Source organism: Geotrypetes seraphini, chromosome 2, assembly GCF_902459505.1.
Source record: "Geotrypetes seraphini chromosome 2, aGeoSer1.1, whole genome shotgun sequence".
NCBI classification, from domain to species: domain Eukaryota; kingdom Metazoa; phylum Chordata; class Amphibia; order Gymnophiona; family Dermophiidae; genus Geotrypetes; species Geotrypetes seraphini.
Window position 1 is genome coordinate 32,125,713 of NC_047085.1, and position 17,271 is coordinate 32,142,983.

A 17,271-nucleotide genomic window follows, 5' to 3' on the forward strand; every position below is an offset into this window, starting at 1 on the left:
GGGAGAGTGTGGTGCAGCGGTTAAAGCTATATACGCGAACATAAACTGAGATTTTTGGGGCAATAAAATGGCCCAAAAATTAGGATCTTGGTTTATATTTGAGTCACCACCTGATCACCGGGGCTGCTGTCCTCCCTTTAATCCCCGCTGACCACCAGCACTGTAGTCACACACCTCCACCGCCCCCCTGATGAACACTAGCACCACAGTCTTCCCAACCCCAAGATGTTACTATGACCTGTGCATATTCCCCCTGCCCCGAGTGGCATTATACTTACCCGCTCAGTCTTGAAGAAAAGCTGCTGACATCAATGTTGTATGCTGATTTGGCATGGGGTGTTGAGCATTAGAGAATGACACGGGGAAAAAATCTGTCCCCGTCACCGCCCCGTCACCGGCCCACCATCCTCTGCACCGCCCCGTCACCGCCGATCCCTTCACCGCCCCGTCACCGTCACCGCCACTGCCATCCCATTCACCGCCCCGTCACCGTCCCCGCTGCATCCATATAAGCCTTTTTCCTTTCACTCCCTCCTTCCAATTTGAGCCGGGAACACTAGCGATCGCACGGTCCCCGTGGCCACTACCTGCCTGCCCGGTCGATCCTGGTGTTTGGCCGGCTCTCTCCCTTCTCCTCACCTTGGTTTGTGGGTTTTCTTTTTCGACAACCTGCGCGCTTTCCCAGGGAGCCGCACACGCGCGGCTGCTCAGTGTTCGATCTTCTGCTCTGCTGCAACTTCCTGTTTCCGGTTGCGTCAGAGCAGAAGATCGAGGCTGAGCAGCGGCGGGTGTGCGCGGCTCTCTGGTAGCGTGCGGGTCGCCGAGGAGGAGGATCTGCGGACTGGGGTGAGGAGAGGGGAGAGAGCTGGCTGGACACTGGAATCGATTGGGCGGGCGGGTGTGAGCTGCGGGGACCGCGCGATCCTTCATGCCTCACTGCGGGGGACAAGACCATTCACCGCCCCGCGGGCGGTGAATGGCCTTGTCCCCGTCGCCGCAGCGACTGCTAGTTTTCTTCCCCGTTTTCGGCGGGTGACCCGCGGCTAAAATGCGGTGGCCACGGGTAAACCGCCACCGTGTCATTCTCTATTGAGCATCTCTGCATGCTCAAAGCCTGCCCCCTCCGAGATTCTCAGGTAAGGCAGGAGCCAGCAGGCCATGGGCATGCACAGATGCTCAAGGCCCCTGCACCAGATCAACATACAGCAACTTTTCTTGAACACCGAATGGGTAAGCGCTATGCTAGCAGGGCAGGGAGGCGTGCATGGAGGGCAAAGGCACCAGGGATCAGGCGATACTAGACCTAGTTCTCACCAACGGAGATAGCGTCACGGAAGTCTCAGTAGGAGATACACTGGCCTCCAGCGACCATAATATGGTATGGCTCAACCTCAAGACAGGTTTCCCTAAGACAAACAAAGCAACAAGGGTTCTCAACTTTAGAGGCACAGACTTCAACCGCATGGGAGATTTTGTCCATCAGAAGCTGCATAAACAAGCAAAACCTGACAATGTGGAGGATATGTGGTCGTCTCTGAAGTCCATCCTACACGAAGCAACAGACCGATACATAAAGACAGTAAGTAAATACAGGAGAAACAAAAGACCCCAATGGTTCAGTAAAGAAATTTCAGACTTAATTAAACAGAAAAAAGACGCATTTATCACCTACAAACATTTAGGAAAACAGAGGGCGAAAGAGGACTATCTAGACAGATCTAAAGCTGTCAAAAAAGCAGTCAGAGAGGCCAAATTCCGAATGGAGGAAGAGCTAACACGGAAAATTAAGAAAGGGGATAAATCTTTCTTCAGCTATATTAATGACAGGAAAAGAAATAAAGATGGGATAGTACGCCTGAAGCAATCGGACGGTAACTTTGTGGAATCAGATTCTGCCAAGGCAGAACTACTAAACAAATACTTCTGTTCAGTCTTCACCCGCGAAGCGCCGGGAGCTGGTCCACAGCTGCAGACAGGAGATAACCAGAAAGACCCGTTTCAAGATTTCGAATTTACACCCAGTAGTGTCTACGACGAACTATCAAGACTCAAAGTAAACAAAGCCATGGGACCGGATAACCTACACCCCAGAATACTCAGGGAATTAAGGGAAGTCCTGGCAGAACCATTATATGTTCTTTTCAATCTTTCTCTACGCACAGGAAGGGTCCCCTTAGACTGGAAAACCGCCAACGTAATCCCACTCCACAAAAAGGGCTGAAGGACAGAGGCAGCAAACTACAGACCAGTGAGTCTCACGTCTATAGTGTGTAAACTTATGGAAACATTGATCAAACAGAATCTTGACACAACCCTAGACGAAGAAAAACTGCGTGATCCACACCAACACGGGTTCACCCAGGGTAGATCCTGCCAATCTAATCTGATTAGCTTTTTTGACTGGGTTACTAGACAACTGGACGCCGGAGAGTCATTGGACGTGGTATATTTAGACTTCAGTAAAGCATTTGATAGCGTCCCTCATCGAAGACTACTGAACAAACTGAAATCGATAGGATTAGGAGACACTCTAACTACATGGGTTTGGGGATTGGCTGAGCGGTAGACTTCAGAAGGTGGTGGTGAACAGTACCCCATCCGAAGCATCGGACGTTATCAGCGGAGTGCCGCAGGGCTCAGTCCTGGGCCCGATTCTATTTAACTTATTCATAAGAGACATGATGCAAGGACTTAAAGGAAGGGTATCACTGTTCGCCAACGACGCCAAACTTTGCAACATAGTAGGCAAAAGCTTATTGCCTGATAATATGACAGACGACCTACTGCTGCTGGAACAATGGTCAACTATTTGGCAGCTAGGCTTCAATGCCAAAAAATGCAAGATAATGCACCTGGGTAAGAGAAACCCGCGTAGAACTTATGTACTAAATAGTGAGACCTTGGTTAGGACCACGGCGGAACGTGATCTAGGGGTGATCATTAGTGAGGACATGAAGGTTGCCAATCAAGTGGAGAAGGCTTCCTCCAGGGCAAGACAAATGATGGGGTGTATTCGCAGAGGTTTTGTCAGCAGGAGACCTGAAGTCATGATGCCGTTGTACAGATCCATGGTGAGGCCTCACTTAGAGTACTGTGTTCAGTTTTGGAGACCACAATACCGAAAGGATGTGCTGAGGATCGAGTCGGTCCAGTGAACAGCCACCAGGATGGTCTTGGGGCTCAAGGATCTCACGTATGAAGAAAGACTAAAGAAATTGCGGCTGTACTCACTCGAGGAAAGAAGAGAACGGGGAGACATGATTGAAACGTATAAGTACATCACGGGACGTGTCGAGTCAGAAGATGATATCTTCTGGCTCAAGGGACCCTAAACCACCAGAGGGCATCCGCTGAAAATCAGGGGAGGGAAGTTTCATGGCGACTCCAGGAAGTACTTCTTCACCGAAAGAGTAGTGGATCATTGGAACAGACTCCCACTCCAGGTGATAGAGGCCAGCAGCGTAACGGATTTTAAGAGAAAATGGGATACTCACGTGGGATCTTTTAGGGAGTTACTTCAGGGGAGGGGATATTTGGAATGAGCAGACTTGGTGGGCTATAGCTCTTTTCTGCCGCTTTTTTTTCTATGTTTCTATGTCTTCTTGGGAATGGGAGGATAGCAGTGCTGGTGTTCATCAGGAGAGGAAGCGGTATCATTTGAAATGATTAGTGTTTCTCTTCTAATATGTTCTTCCTTGAATCTTGGGTTTCCCCCTTTTGTAGGCTTATTAAGTCATATTGATAGGATTTCTTTACTTTTTTCTTCCCTTTTATGTATATTTTTGTTAGTACTATACAACTGAATGAGTGTCACAATGCAAATTGTACCTTTTAATATAATTGAAAAATTGCATAAATACATTTCTTAAAAAGGTGTCTGGTCCAGAATGACACACCTATCTATTAAAAAAAGAAGGTAAGAACCTAAACTCTTTTTCTAGAGCAATAGCAGTGTTCTCTCCAGGGCCTTTTAGCCAGGCGCACCGCCCAGCTAATTTAGATGACTGCCCGGCGAATCCTTCTGCTGCCACCGATACTCCTTCCCGGGCTGACTCTCCGCCGAAAATTTTGTTCGACGCCTGCCTTTTTTTTTTTTTTGCCAGCATGCTTTTACTTGCTTTGGGCCTTCCTCAATGCCGGGTCCTACCTACTTTGTTTCCACGAAGGCAGGACCCGGCAGCGAGGAAGGCCTGAAGGAAGTAAAAGCAGTAAGTTGTAAGCTTCCCTCCGGGGCTCTATCGTGTGCGTGCCGACTTCCTTTCTCTTCCCTCCCCCCCACGGGACGCAACTTCCGGTTTCGGAGAGAAGAGAAGGGAAGCCAGCACGCATACGATAGAGCCCCGGAGGGAAGCGTACAAATTACTGCTTTTACTTCCGTTGGGCCTTCCTCACTGCTGGGTCCTGCCTTCGCGGAAACAAAGTAGGCAGGACCCGGCAGCGAGGAAGGCCCGAAGCAAGTAAAAGCATCAAGTTGTAAGCTTCCCTTCATCGCTGACCTATGAAAGATAGGTCAGCAATGGAGGGAAGCTTACAACTTCCCTAGCGACTCTACCAACGGGTTTGTGAGCTGGGAGGGATGGGAAGAGAAATGCTGCTGCTGTACTGAATAGGGGAGGGGAGGGGAAAGAGAAATATTCTTCTGCTGCACCCATTTTAGGGGGAAGGGAAGAGAAATGTTGCTGCTGCACCCAATGAGGAAGGGGAAGAGAAAAGCTGCTGCTGCACCCAACTGGGGAGGAGAAGAGAAGTGCTGCTGTTGCACCCAATTGGGGAAGGAGAGGGTAAGAAAAGTGCTGCAGCTGCACCCAATTGGGGAGGGGGAGGGGAAGAGAAGTGCTGCAGCAGCACCCAATTGGGGAGGGGAATGAGAAGTGCTGCTGCAGCAGCACTCAACTGGGGAGAGAGAGGGGAGAAGGAAGACCAGGGAAAGGAGAGGAGAGGCAAGAGACTCCAAGACTATGGGAGGGAGGGAAAGGAAAGGAGTTACCAGACAATGGGGGGGAGATATGTCTGCGCATATGGGGGGAGGGGGAGGAGGGAGATGCCAGGGCATGGGAAGGAAGGAAAGAAAGGAGAAGAGAGAGATGCCAGAGCATAGGGGAGGGGGTGAAGCTGAAATGAATCATGTACAAAGGAGAGAAAATGCACAGGATATACAGTTTATTGAAAGGACATATAAAGAGGGAAGATGCCATATGGAACAGAGAAAGGGTGGACACTGGGTGGAAAGGGCAGAGAGGGTGGACAGTAGATGGAAGTGGTAGAGAGAGGGCAGAGGCTGGGTGGAAGAGGCAAAGAGAGGACAGATTTTGCATGGAAGGGAGCGAGGACAAACGCTGAATAGAAAGAAGAGAGCGAAGAAAAGATAATTAAAGCAGAAACGACAAAAGGTAGAAAAAAATTTTGTTGTTGCTTTACGTAGAATCAAGTAGTATTGTAACTGTATTAATTAAAGTTTATAAATAGGAAATTGAAATAAGGCAGTTTTTTGGGACTAAACCCCTTTCCTCAGGTCAGGACAGGATACCATAACAGCAGGGGTGCCCAAATGGTCGATTGCGATCGACCAGTAGATCGCAAAAGCAATGCGAGTCGATTGCGTTGCCTTTGCAATCTTTTTCTTCCTGCCTCCCCGAGCCAGGCCAGGCACGTACAAGTGCCAGACTCACAAGACTTCACCTCTGATGTCAATTCTGACGTCGGAGAGGTAGTTCTGGGCCAGCCAATCGCTGCCTGATTGGCCTGGAACTTCCTCTCCGACGTTAGAATTGACGTCAGAGGTGAAGTTTTGTGAGTCCGGCACTTGTACGTGCCTGGCCTGGCTCGGGGAGGCAGGAAGAAAAAGATTGCAAAGGCAACGCAATCGACGCAATGGATAAGTGTACGTGCCTGGCCTAGCTCAGGGAAGCAGCAGGGAGAAATCGGCATGGAGGCTTAAGGGATAGGGAAAGAATCGGGGAAGTGGAGAAATCGGCGCGATGGCTTGGGGGGACAGGGGGAGGGAGAAATAAAGATAGGCAGGGGGAGAGAGAGAGAGATAGAGAGAGAGAAAGAAAGGCAGAAATAAAGAGGGGGCAAGGGGAGAGAGAAACAGGCAGTCAGGGGAAGAGAGAAAGAAAAGGGAAGTGGCAGAAAAAAAGAAATTTTGGATTTACAGTCAGAAGAAGGAAGTGCAACCAGAGACTCATGAAATCACCAGACAAAAAGGTAGGAATAATTATTTTATTTTCAATTTAGTGATCAAAATGTGTCTGTTTTGAGAATTTATATCTGCTGTCTATATTTTGCACTATGGCCCCCTTTTACTAAACCGCAATAGCGGTTTTTAGCGTAGGGAGCCTATGAGCATCGAGAGCAGTGCAGGACATTCAGCGCATCTCCCTGCGCTAAAAAACGCTATTGTGGTTTAGTAAAAAGGGAGGGGGTATATTTGTCTATTTTTGTATAGTTGTTCCTGAGGTGACATTGCATAAAGTCATCTGCCTTGACCTCTTTGAAAACCCGCGTAAAATAAATGATAATTAACATTTTCTCTGCGTACAGTGTGCTTTGTGTTTTTTAAAATTTTATTGTTGGTAAATCATTTTGACTTGGGCATTTTAAAAGTAGCTCGCAAGCCCAAAAACTGTGGGCACTCCTGCTGTAGAGCCATTCTTGTATGACTGGATGAGCTATATTTATCTTTTTTTTTTTTAGTTGTTTAAATTCATGCAGAAATAAATGGCTAGATTGAACCTAATAACTTCATTAACGCCTTTCCCTTTTTTAAACCTCTATACCATTTGAAAGAGGGCAAATATCTAATTATTCCCTTATAGTATTGGATACTTCTTAAATTTAGTAAAAATATTCTGGCACAAGTGTCAAACCTTAAAAAAGGAAGTCATATTGAGCATTGGAAAATAATAATAAACAACTAATAAAAATAGTACACATTTAGGGCTCCTTTTACTAAGTTGCGAAAATAGTTTTAGCATGTGCTTAGCGCACGCAAAATTACCACACGTGCAAGATGCTAATGCCAGCATTGAGCTGGCATTAGTTTTCCCACATAGCGCGGGAGTTTGCGCATGCTAAAATGTTAATGCACCTTAGTAAAAGAGGGGGCTAATTTTCCCCACCATCAGATTTCCCCATCCCACCCCACCCGGCTACTTTTTCATGCCACCCGGCTGGAAAAAATTTCTGGGAAGAATACTGAATAGGTATGTCATTCTGGATAAGTGGGACATACAAAAGCAGTCCCAAAAGGCAGAGCCCTCCCTTGCTACTACATTCACTCTGTAAAGACTTGGAAAATGTACGTAGAGTTGGCCAAGTCATTGCCCTAGAAATCTCCTCAGGGGAGTCCGCCTGAGTTTCTGCCCACTACAAAACCATGCTTCCAGTCGAATGCAGTTGAATGTACCATTATAAAAACAGGGGACCGCTTCTCACAAACAAGGTATGCTGACAAAATGGCCCTATGGATCCATCTAGAAATTGTGATCTTGGAAGTGGTCGCACCACATGAAATTATCAGAGACGCATTCTTTCAACATCCATCTTCTTCAGAATGTGGTGCTTTTTCCTGGAACCTGGAAAGCTAGCATTCTGACTTCCTGATTAACATAGAACACTAAAATCTTCAGCATAAAGGATGGAATGGTGTGCAAATAAACTCCAGATTCAGTAAATTTGAGAAAAGGCTCCCTGCAATCAAAAGGCCTGCAACTCCTTCTCGCTGAGGTAATAGCCACCAGAAAAAACAATGGAGCCTGGCTGAGACCCTGCAAAACTACATTAAGATCCCAAGAAGGGAACAGAAGAGGCCTGGTCAGGGGCCCGATACATAGTGCTCCTTTTAGGAATCTGACTATGCTGAAAGTGAAAACAGGAAACTGACAGGGTTAACAGTCAGTCTAGAAGAGGTATGCAGACAAATTGATAAGCTTAAGAGCGATAAATCCCCGGGACTGGATGGCTTCCATCCGAGGGTCATCAAGGAACTAAAAGGGACCATAGCTGAACTGCTTCAACTAATAGCCAATCTGTCGATCAAAACGGGAAAGATCACGGAGGACTGGAAAGTGGTGAATGGTACGCCGATCTTCAAAAAAGGTTCGAGGGGAGACCCGGGAAACTACAGACTGGTGAGTCTGACCTCGGTACCGGGAAATATGGTAGAGGCGCTGATAAAGGATCGCATCATAGAACACCTTGACAGACACAGTCTGATGAGGACCAGCCAGCACGGTTTCAGCAAAGGAAGATCTTGTTTGACGAACTTGGTGCACTTCTTCGAGGGAGTAAACAGGCAGATAGACAAGGGCAACCCGGTCGACATTGTATATCTGGACTTTCAGAAGGTGTTTGACAAGGTTCCGCATGAACGACTTCTTCAGAAAATTGTGAGCCATGGAATCGAGGGTGAAATACTCACGTGGATTAAAAACTTGCTGGAGCATAAGAAACAGAGAGTGGGGGTAAATGGACAATACTCGGACTGGAAAAGCATCACCAGTGGGGTGCCACAGGGCTCGGTGCTTGGATCCGTGCTCTTCAACATATTTATAAAAGATCTGGACAGAAGTACGACGAGCGAGGTGATTAAATTTGCAGACAATACGAAGTTATTCAGAGTAGTGAAAATGCAGGGGGATTGCGAAGATCTGCAAAGCGACATAATCAGGCTTGAGGATGGGCATCGACATGGCAGATGAGGTTCAACATGGATAAGTGTAAAGTGATGCATGTTGGTAACAAAAATCTCATGCACGAATACAGGATGTCCGGGGTGGTACTTGGAGAAACCTCCCAGGAAAGAGACTTGGGAGTTCTGATTGACAAGTCGGTGAAACCGTCCATACAATGTGCGGCAGCGGTGAAAAGGGCAAACAGAATGCTAGGAATGATAAAGAAGGGGATCACGAACAGATCGGAGAAGGTTATCATGCTGCTGTACAGGGCCATGGTGCGCCCTCACCTGGAGTACTGCATATAGCACTGATCACCGTACATGAAGAAGGACACAGTACTACTCGAAAGTGTCCAGAGAAGTGTGACTTAGATGGTTAAGGGGTTGGAAGAGCTGCTATACCGTAAAAGATTAGAGAAACTGGGCCTTTTCTCCCTCGAACAGAGGAGATTGAGAGGGAAATGATCGAAACATTCAAGGTACTGAAGGGGATAGACTTAGTAGATAAAGACAGGTTGTTCACCCTCTCCAAGGTAGAGAGAACGAGAGGGCACTCTCTAAAGTTGAAAGGGGATAGATTCCATACACATGTAAGAAGGTCCTTCTTCACCCAGAGAGTGGTAGAAGATTGGAACGCTCTTCCGGAGTCCGTCATAGAGGAAAACACCCTCCAGGGATTCAAGGCAAAGTTAGACAAATTCCTGCTAAAAAGGGCGTACGCTGGTAGGGCTAGTCTCAGTAGGCGCTGGTCTTTGATCGGAGGGCCATTGCGTGAGTGGACTGCTGGGCATGATGGACCACTGGTCTGACCCAGCAGCGGCAACTCTTATGTTCTTATGAGACGCCAGCGAAGCTCTTCGGTCTCGAGCCCTAAAACAAGAGAGTCCCAATACTTGGCCTCTAAGAGACACCACTGTGAGTCCTTTGGCAAGGCTAGCCTAGAGAAAGGCTAACACCATGGTGACTGGAGCAAAGGCTCCTCATTTTCCTTGATGCACCAGTGCTGGCAAGCTGTCCAAGCTTTAGCATAGGCAGAAACTGTTTTGGTTTATTAAAGACCCGAACAAAATAGCAATAACTACCTCTGAGTATTCCTTATGCACTAACGCTGCACATGTAAGAGCCATGTCTCAAGAGCAAAGTGCTCTGGAATTGAAATTAATAACTAGTCCCTGAAAAGACTTTCCAGCTGAACTCGTAGGGTGAAACTTGCGCCTGTAAGTAGATGCACTAGGTCTGCCTGCCATGGTCTGGGTGGCCAACCCGGAGCCACCAGAATGACTGCTCTCGGATGGCTTCCAATCCTGTGGAAAATCCGGCCTATAATGGGCCACGAAGAAAACACGTACAAGAGTGTCCAGGACTATACTTCCAGGCTCGGATCTTTGACTGAAGAACCTGTCCGTCTTTTTGTGACTTGCTTTCACTAAGCTACTCGAACATTGGATGACCCCAGCTACAAACAATGACTTGGAAGCTGCTGGAGGCAGTAGCTACTCATACAAGATTCCGCATCCAGTTGCTGAGGAAAATGGCCTGGAGAATGTCTATTCCTGCCAACTGTGCTACTGAGGGAGCATGAAGATGAAACTCTACCTACCTTAACAGTTAGTGAGCTTCCAGATTTGGCTGTGCACTTTTGGTGCTTCTCTGGAGATTGCTATAAGCCACTGCTATAGAATTGCTCGAGAAGACTCAAAGGCTTGTTCCTCTAGACCAGACATGTCAAACTCTGGCCCACAGGCCAAATCTGGCACAGTGTAATAAAATTTGACCCGCCAGACAATTATCAATTTAAGCTGGCCCACCGGCAAACATTTATTTTACCCATCAGCTGTAGGTTCACGCAGCTTCCCAGTCTCACATTAAAGCAGCCTGCAGAGGATCGCTGGTCGGCTGTAGCAATCCTAGCAGGCTGCCATAGCCTCAGCTGCACGTTCCCTCTGCCGTGGTCCCATACATCAGAGGAGGGGTAGGACCGTGGAAGAGGGAACATGCTGCGGAGGCAGACAGCAGCCTGATAGGATTGCTACAGCTGACCAGTGATCCTCTGCAGGCTGCTTGTGTGTTGTGTGGGGGGGAAGGCGTGGAAGTATTGCTGGTCAAGCCGGAAAGGGGGGAGGAGTGAGAAGACAATGGGACTTGTGTGTGATTGTGAGGGGTTGGAGCCACTGCTGGGAGTTGGGTCGCACGCTACCAGGTGCGAGTCACTCAATCCTTGCTGAGTGGAACAGTGTCTAGCCTGCCCAAGGAAACTTTCTAGAGCGGAGTTAGGAAGGGGAAGGAGAAGGGGAAGCATGAAAATAAGCAGGAAAATTCTGTGGGCAGAAAACTGAGGCAAGGAAAAAAGGAAATGCCAGACCTCCAGGGGAGGGAAGGGAAACGGAAGGGAAGAAGAAAGGAGACCCTGGCAAGCAAGTAATCAGAAAACTGTCAAAAGTACCTGGAGCCACTAAAATTAGACCACCTGAAGCCGAAACATTGTTCATTTATTTATTCATTCGATTTTCATTTTCTAGCCCGTCCTCCCAGCTTCCTGAAGTTGAGTATTCCTGCTAGTAATCTGATAGTATGTGGGATTCCATTCCATAGTCTAGGCATGAAGTGAGAGTAAACACGCTTGCAGGTGTTTTCTAGTTGGAGGGGTCATACTAGCAGAGTAGAAAGTCTTCTTTCGGCTTGTCATCTTAGAGGTCAGTTAGGGGGTATGTATATGTTGATAGTTTTCCTGACATGTAAGCTGGTACCATATTATCAATCAGACTTAGCACTAGTATTAATTATTTCTAGAGCGCTACCAGACTTACGCAGCGCTGTACAGAGTCACAAAGGAGAAAGTCCCCGCTTGAAAGAGCATACAAGATACATTACAACACTGAAGTCCTTTTACTAAAAAGGCACTAATAATAGCACATGCTAAATGCTAAAAACATCAGTAGGGATAAAATGGACATCTTATAGTGGTGTGCAAAAGGCTGGAACAACTTGTGAATTTTGCATCTTTCAACTTTCTGACCTTATATTTGACCCAGTAGATTTATCTGTGTACCACAGGATACATTTGACTATAAGAATCAACTTTTTAAGATCACTTATTTCTAATTTTACAATTTTGTTGATACTGGCACACAGCTACTATATCTTTTACAGATCATGCTTCAAAACTGGATCCAAGGGCTCCTTTTACTAAGCTGCGATAGTGGTTTTAGCGCGCGCATACCACACGCTAAATTACCACGTGCGCTAGATGCTAAAGCCAGCATTGAGCTGGCGTTAGTTCTAGCCACATAGCGCAGGTTTAGTGTGTGCTAAAATTCTGCGCGTGCTAAAAACGCTGTCGCAGCTTAGTAAAAGGAGCCCCAAGTTTCCAAGTTTATTTAAAATTTACTATCCCGCTCTACGAATACCTTCAGAGCAGCTTACAATCTAAATACATTTAATAATAATATAAAAATAAAATACAAAATATTGTGACCCTGGGCAAGTCACTTAATCCCCCATTGCCCCAAGTACATTAGATAGAGTGTGAGCCCACCGAGACAGACAGCGAAAAATGCTTTTGTACCTGAATGTAAACCACTTAGGCTATAAGTGGTATATAAATGCTAAAAGTAAATAAAATTAAATCACATCAAAAAAAATTAAAAACTCGGTAACATTTGGTCAGGGAAAGAACTACAAATTGCAATAGGAAAGATGGGAGGGGAAACACAATAGGAGTTTTCCGTTTTGCGTGATTCCAGCAATAGAAATAGGTTGTCAATAGAAAAAGGTTTAGTAGACATCTGAGAAAAGGAAAGTTTTTAAATCTGCTTTAAACTTATCAGTGGATGCTATTGAATGACGCAATAGGGGTAATGAATTCCATATCATAGGCCCTCTAATAGAGATAATTGCATCTCTGATATGCTCATATAGGATTTCCCTATAAGACAGAACCATAAGTTGTTTATTTGCCAATCTTAGATTTTTAGCAGATGCATATGGTGTTGACAATCACGCAAGATAAGGCGGCTCTTCAGTGGCTAAGACCTTAAACGTTATCAAACGTTATCAAAAGAATTTTATATATTATATGAGGTTTAACTGGAAGCCAATAAGATGCTTTCAAATACAAGGTGATATGATCGAGACTGGTCAGAAATAATGCGTGCTGTTTGTCAATCAGGAAGCTGCTTTCATCAGCCAATCATAGTCCAGATGTCTATGTAACAGGGCAGCTATAAAAAGTGCAGGCTTATTGGGTTTCATACACTTTCTACATCAGCTATGAATGAGACTTTGAACCTGATGTTCGAGGATCGTGTTCATGTGTCAGCAATGAGCGAGGAAGACTTTTCATGCTGCCAGATCGCCGGCAAAGTTGGCTGCAGTCAACAGCACAGTAGTAAAGATTATACAAAAGAAGAAAGTGTCGGGTTCAGTGGTAAACAAGCCTTGGTCTGGTCATCCACATGCATCATCATCACACCAAGACCATGCACTTTGATGCGTTTAATTGACCAATTACAAGTTGACCTCACCTGCTGCTTGAGCGGTCAGAGGGCTCAACAACAGTTTGTCACCAATGCTTGCAGTTTGGTCTGTGGGACTGCAAAGCATTCAACAAGCCACTGATGACTGATGTCCAAAGGCACAACCGGATCAAGTGGGCATGGAAGAACTCAAGCTGGACATGTGAAATGTGGGAAAAGGTGGTTTTCAGTGATGAAAGCACCTTCTGCTTGTTTGGTAACCAGGTCCACACCAGGTTTCCTGGAGAGAAATTCAACTCCGAGTGCCTCAATCTCACTATGAGGCATCCTTTGAAGGTCATGGCCTGGGACTCCATGGCTGCCACTAGCATTGGATGTCTGCACATCATCGATGGAACGGTCAATGGGATCAGATACATCACAATACTACAAAAGTGCATAGTGCCATCATCTCAGCAGCTGTTTCCAGGCCAGTTCCTGTTCCAAGATGACAACATATCTTGCTATTGCTCCAAACAGGTGATCAACGGGAAGCATCAGAACAAAAATGAGCCAATTGACTGGCCTGCACAATCTCTGGATCTGAATCCAATCAAGAATTTGTGGCACAAGGTGGCCTGGGAGATATCCAAGAGACAATCATCAAAATGTGAGTTGACCAAGCCTGGAACCACATTGTCACCCATGATCACCTCATCAAACTGGTTCACTCAATGCAGACAGGTGATCAAGAATATAGGGTGGCCTTCACTGAAACATAAAACAGCCTTTTTCAAGGCCACCTACATGAATATGAAGCATAGATAATGCTCGTATTTACTTTCTTGGCCAGTAAAATATATTACTTGATTTATGCAAAAAAACAATTAACATGGCAACTTTAACAAACAAACTCAGAAATTTAGGGCCAAGCTAGAATAAAAAGTTTAATAGCCAAATGTATCACTTATTAAGTGGTACATAGACAAATCTTTGGGTCAACAAAAAAAAAAATTAAAATAAAAAGGTCAGAAAGTTGAAAGAATGCAAAAATCACAAATGGTTACAGACTTTTGCACACCACTGTGGCAGTTAATGCACCTTAGTAAAAGGACCCCATTGACTTCAATGTTATTTTTTACTTTATTGTAATCTGCTGTGGATAGATTAACTGAAATGATGGAATATATATGGTTACTTAAATTTGTCTCTAATTAAAAATACAGATTAATGCATAACATTTCACAGTAAAATGCTTGCATCCAGCATACCACTCAAGAAGAATACAAATACAATCATGAAAATACCTACTCTTCTTGTATAAATAACACTCTTTCAAGAAAGACAAGCTTTTCAAAATACAGTCAAACCTTGGATTGCAAGTAACGTGGTTTACAAGTGTTTTGCAAGACGAGCAAAACATTTTCTTAAATTTTAACTCAATAAACAAACGTTGTCTTACAGTATGAGCACATATACATGTCGCATCACTGATCGTGGCTGAATGTAATACATGCACACACACAGTTCAAGTGCGCACAACATTGAGTGTGGCTGAACGTAATAAAAGCATCACGCCCAATTCACCCGCAGTGTAGTGACTGTTCGAAACGAGTGAGATCTTGCAATACAAGTACGTACAGTACTGCATTTTCTATTAAAGTCTCAGGGATGTGGAACGAATCATCCGAATTTCCATTATTTTTTATGGAGAAATTCGCTTTGATATACATGTGCTTTGGATTACAAGCATGCTTCTGGAACGAATTATGCTTGCAAACCAAGGTATCATTGTACCAATATGCTACTGCTAGATCTTTTTCCTTAGCAATACTAAAAAGGCATTTCAGTAACAATGCCACCAATTAAAATCAAGAAATAATTTCATTTAAAAATATGAATATTTCCGTACCATTTTTGTAAATAGTCTTGTGCTTCCAAACGGGCACCAACCTCAAAAGTAATACCAGGTCGATTTGGAGGTTTTTTAGTCATCTTTTCAGTCCTCTCCCTTCCTAATTCAAAAAACAAAAATGACGACTTTAGTTGCATATATGTGAACTTTTTCAATAGCAATTATTTTGTAAAGCCTGTGTTTCATATGTAAGTCAAGGTACACATAAATTGGTAATATTCATTCTTTTAATTGCTGGATGAGAGGTTACCAAGTTTGCAGGGAATGAAAGGATCAACAGTTAAGTATCCAGCCTTTGTTTAGGTTCAAACCTTTGCCTCAAATGACACAGATTTGGCCCATATATGTTGATCTTCATGATAAGTTAATAGCATATGACAAGTCTTATATACTTTTTTTTTTAGTTCACATAAACATATTGGTTCAGAAAAAATATGGACTCACATTAGCAAAAAAATATTTTAGGATAAAGCAAGACATGTCGATTTCTTTTCATGAAAACTAAATATGTTGATATGTTACAATAACTTTTAAAGAACCAAAAATGATAAGTACAGTGACTTCAAAAACCTCATTAGCCTATGAAGGGGTAAGCCTATGAGTCTGCAAACTGCATGCACCAAAATATTTTTCTCTTTAATCTTAATAGTGTCAATTTACAAGACATGAAGTGAAATTCACTGCTGTAGCTCACTGATGTAAGATACATCATTACACACCACAGATTTTTGTTTAAAAGCTGAATTAACCCAAAAGCAGAAAAAAAAAGTTTAAGTGACTGATGCCAATGGAAGTAAACTATGGACAGTAATGTTGAAGCAGAAGATATCAGCATATGGCCACTTGGTTTACAGTTCATATAGTCTGCCCATTTGTTCATACCTATAGTCATAGTAGCACTATAGAAGGAAGTAACACATTTTACTCAATGTATGGTCTTCTCCCTTCTTTATGCCACTGTGTTGATCCCCCCTCCCCCTTCCCCATAGCAATCAGACATCCCTCTCCAGTTCAGCAACCCTACCCCGCCCACGATCCGGCACCTCTTCATCATTCTCAGTCCCCTCTCCCCACCTTCAAGCTTGTCTCGGAGGTCGCCAGCAGCACCAACAAATCCTACAGGCTGCCTACAGCGGCCCCGAAGCTTTTCCCTCTGCCGCGTCCCGCCCCGCCGGAAACAGGAAATTGCGTCGAAGGAGAGGCGGGACACGTCAGGGGGGAAAAGAAGTCGCGTCAGAGAGGGTAGGACCCATCTTGCCAGTCGAGCGGGCTTTCTGCCCAATGTGGAAGATCGGGTTTGGGAGGGTGGGGCTGTTTTACGTTTTAGCGCCTGCGGCTTTTTGAGAGGTTTTTCCCCACCATTCAGTCAGTGTTTCAAGCCTCAGTCTGGTACTTTAGTTGCCACATTCGCGCAATGTCAATCAAGCCTCAATTTGGTGCTCCAATAGCCTCTCTCGGTGTATTTCAAGACTCATTCTGATGCTCCAATAAACTCTCTTGATGCATTTCGAGCCTCGTTTTGATGTTGCTACTCTCATCTTTCTGCGCGTTCCAGGGGGTTTGGTGGGAATTGTTTTCATTTCGCTATGTGCTAATTGCAGCCTCTCAGTTCCGCGGTGGAGTTTGGAGATTAGAGATCAAGCCGTCAGAGAAAATTGGCTCCATATATTTCAAGAGCAAGTAAGGGAAACTGGATATTTTTGTTGTTATACATAGATTTGTTTTATGTAAGGTTTAAAGGTTAATCAGTTATATAGATCGATAGATGCTGCTATACTGTAGATATAGATATATGTAAAGTAGGGGTTTTCTTTTTCGAAAATACTTCAGCACAAGCTGAAAGCGGTCAGTTTTCCAGCATAAAGAGAGAGAGACTTGGCCAGGGAAGGGATTGTGAGAGAGCTTGAAAGCAAGAGCTCTTATTTGCTTTTATTAAATTGCCGAGAAGCAAGTTTTTGACTACTCTCATGATGGGGAGGGGGGGGCTCTATGTGCTGTAACTCAACCTTCAGGCAAGACTAGGTAGTCACCTGGGGCAGCAAATAACAGCTATAGTCAAAGCAAAGCAGTAGATGACCTGTGCTGACAATAGATACAATCCAACTGTAAAGAGCAAGAAGGAGTGCACTCATTCTTGCGCTATACAGTTGGATTGTATCTGTTGTGCATCACACAGGCGTTTTGCTCTTTACCAATTTAAATTACGGTTTGGTTTAATCTTTAAC

General features: G+C 44.9%; 1 protein-coding gene across 3 annotated transcripts in view; it reads right to left on the bottom strand.

The window, feature by feature from the left end:
* Positions 1 to 16,292, bottom strand: part of PHF20L1 (PHD finger protein 20 like 1) — a 306,054-nt gene extending 289,762 nt beyond the window's left edge. The window contains exons 1-2 of one of the 3 annotated variants that reach the window (XM_033931889.1): positions 16,121 to 16,292; positions 15,044 to 15,146 (exon numbers count right to left, since the gene is read on the bottom strand). In XM_033931889.1, coding sequence (XP_033787780.1) covers positions 15,044 to 15,126 — 83 coding nt within the window. In that variant the 5' untranslated portion in view covers positions 15,127 to 15,146; positions 16,121 to 16,292. Of the gene's footprint in view, positions 1 to 15,043; positions 15,147 to 16,070; positions 16,092 to 16,120 lie in introns of those variants that run through there. The other 2 variants (XM_033931890.1, XM_033931888.1) reach the window with 2 other exon arrangements.
* Positions 16,293 to 17,271: the final 979 nt, after the last annotated feature.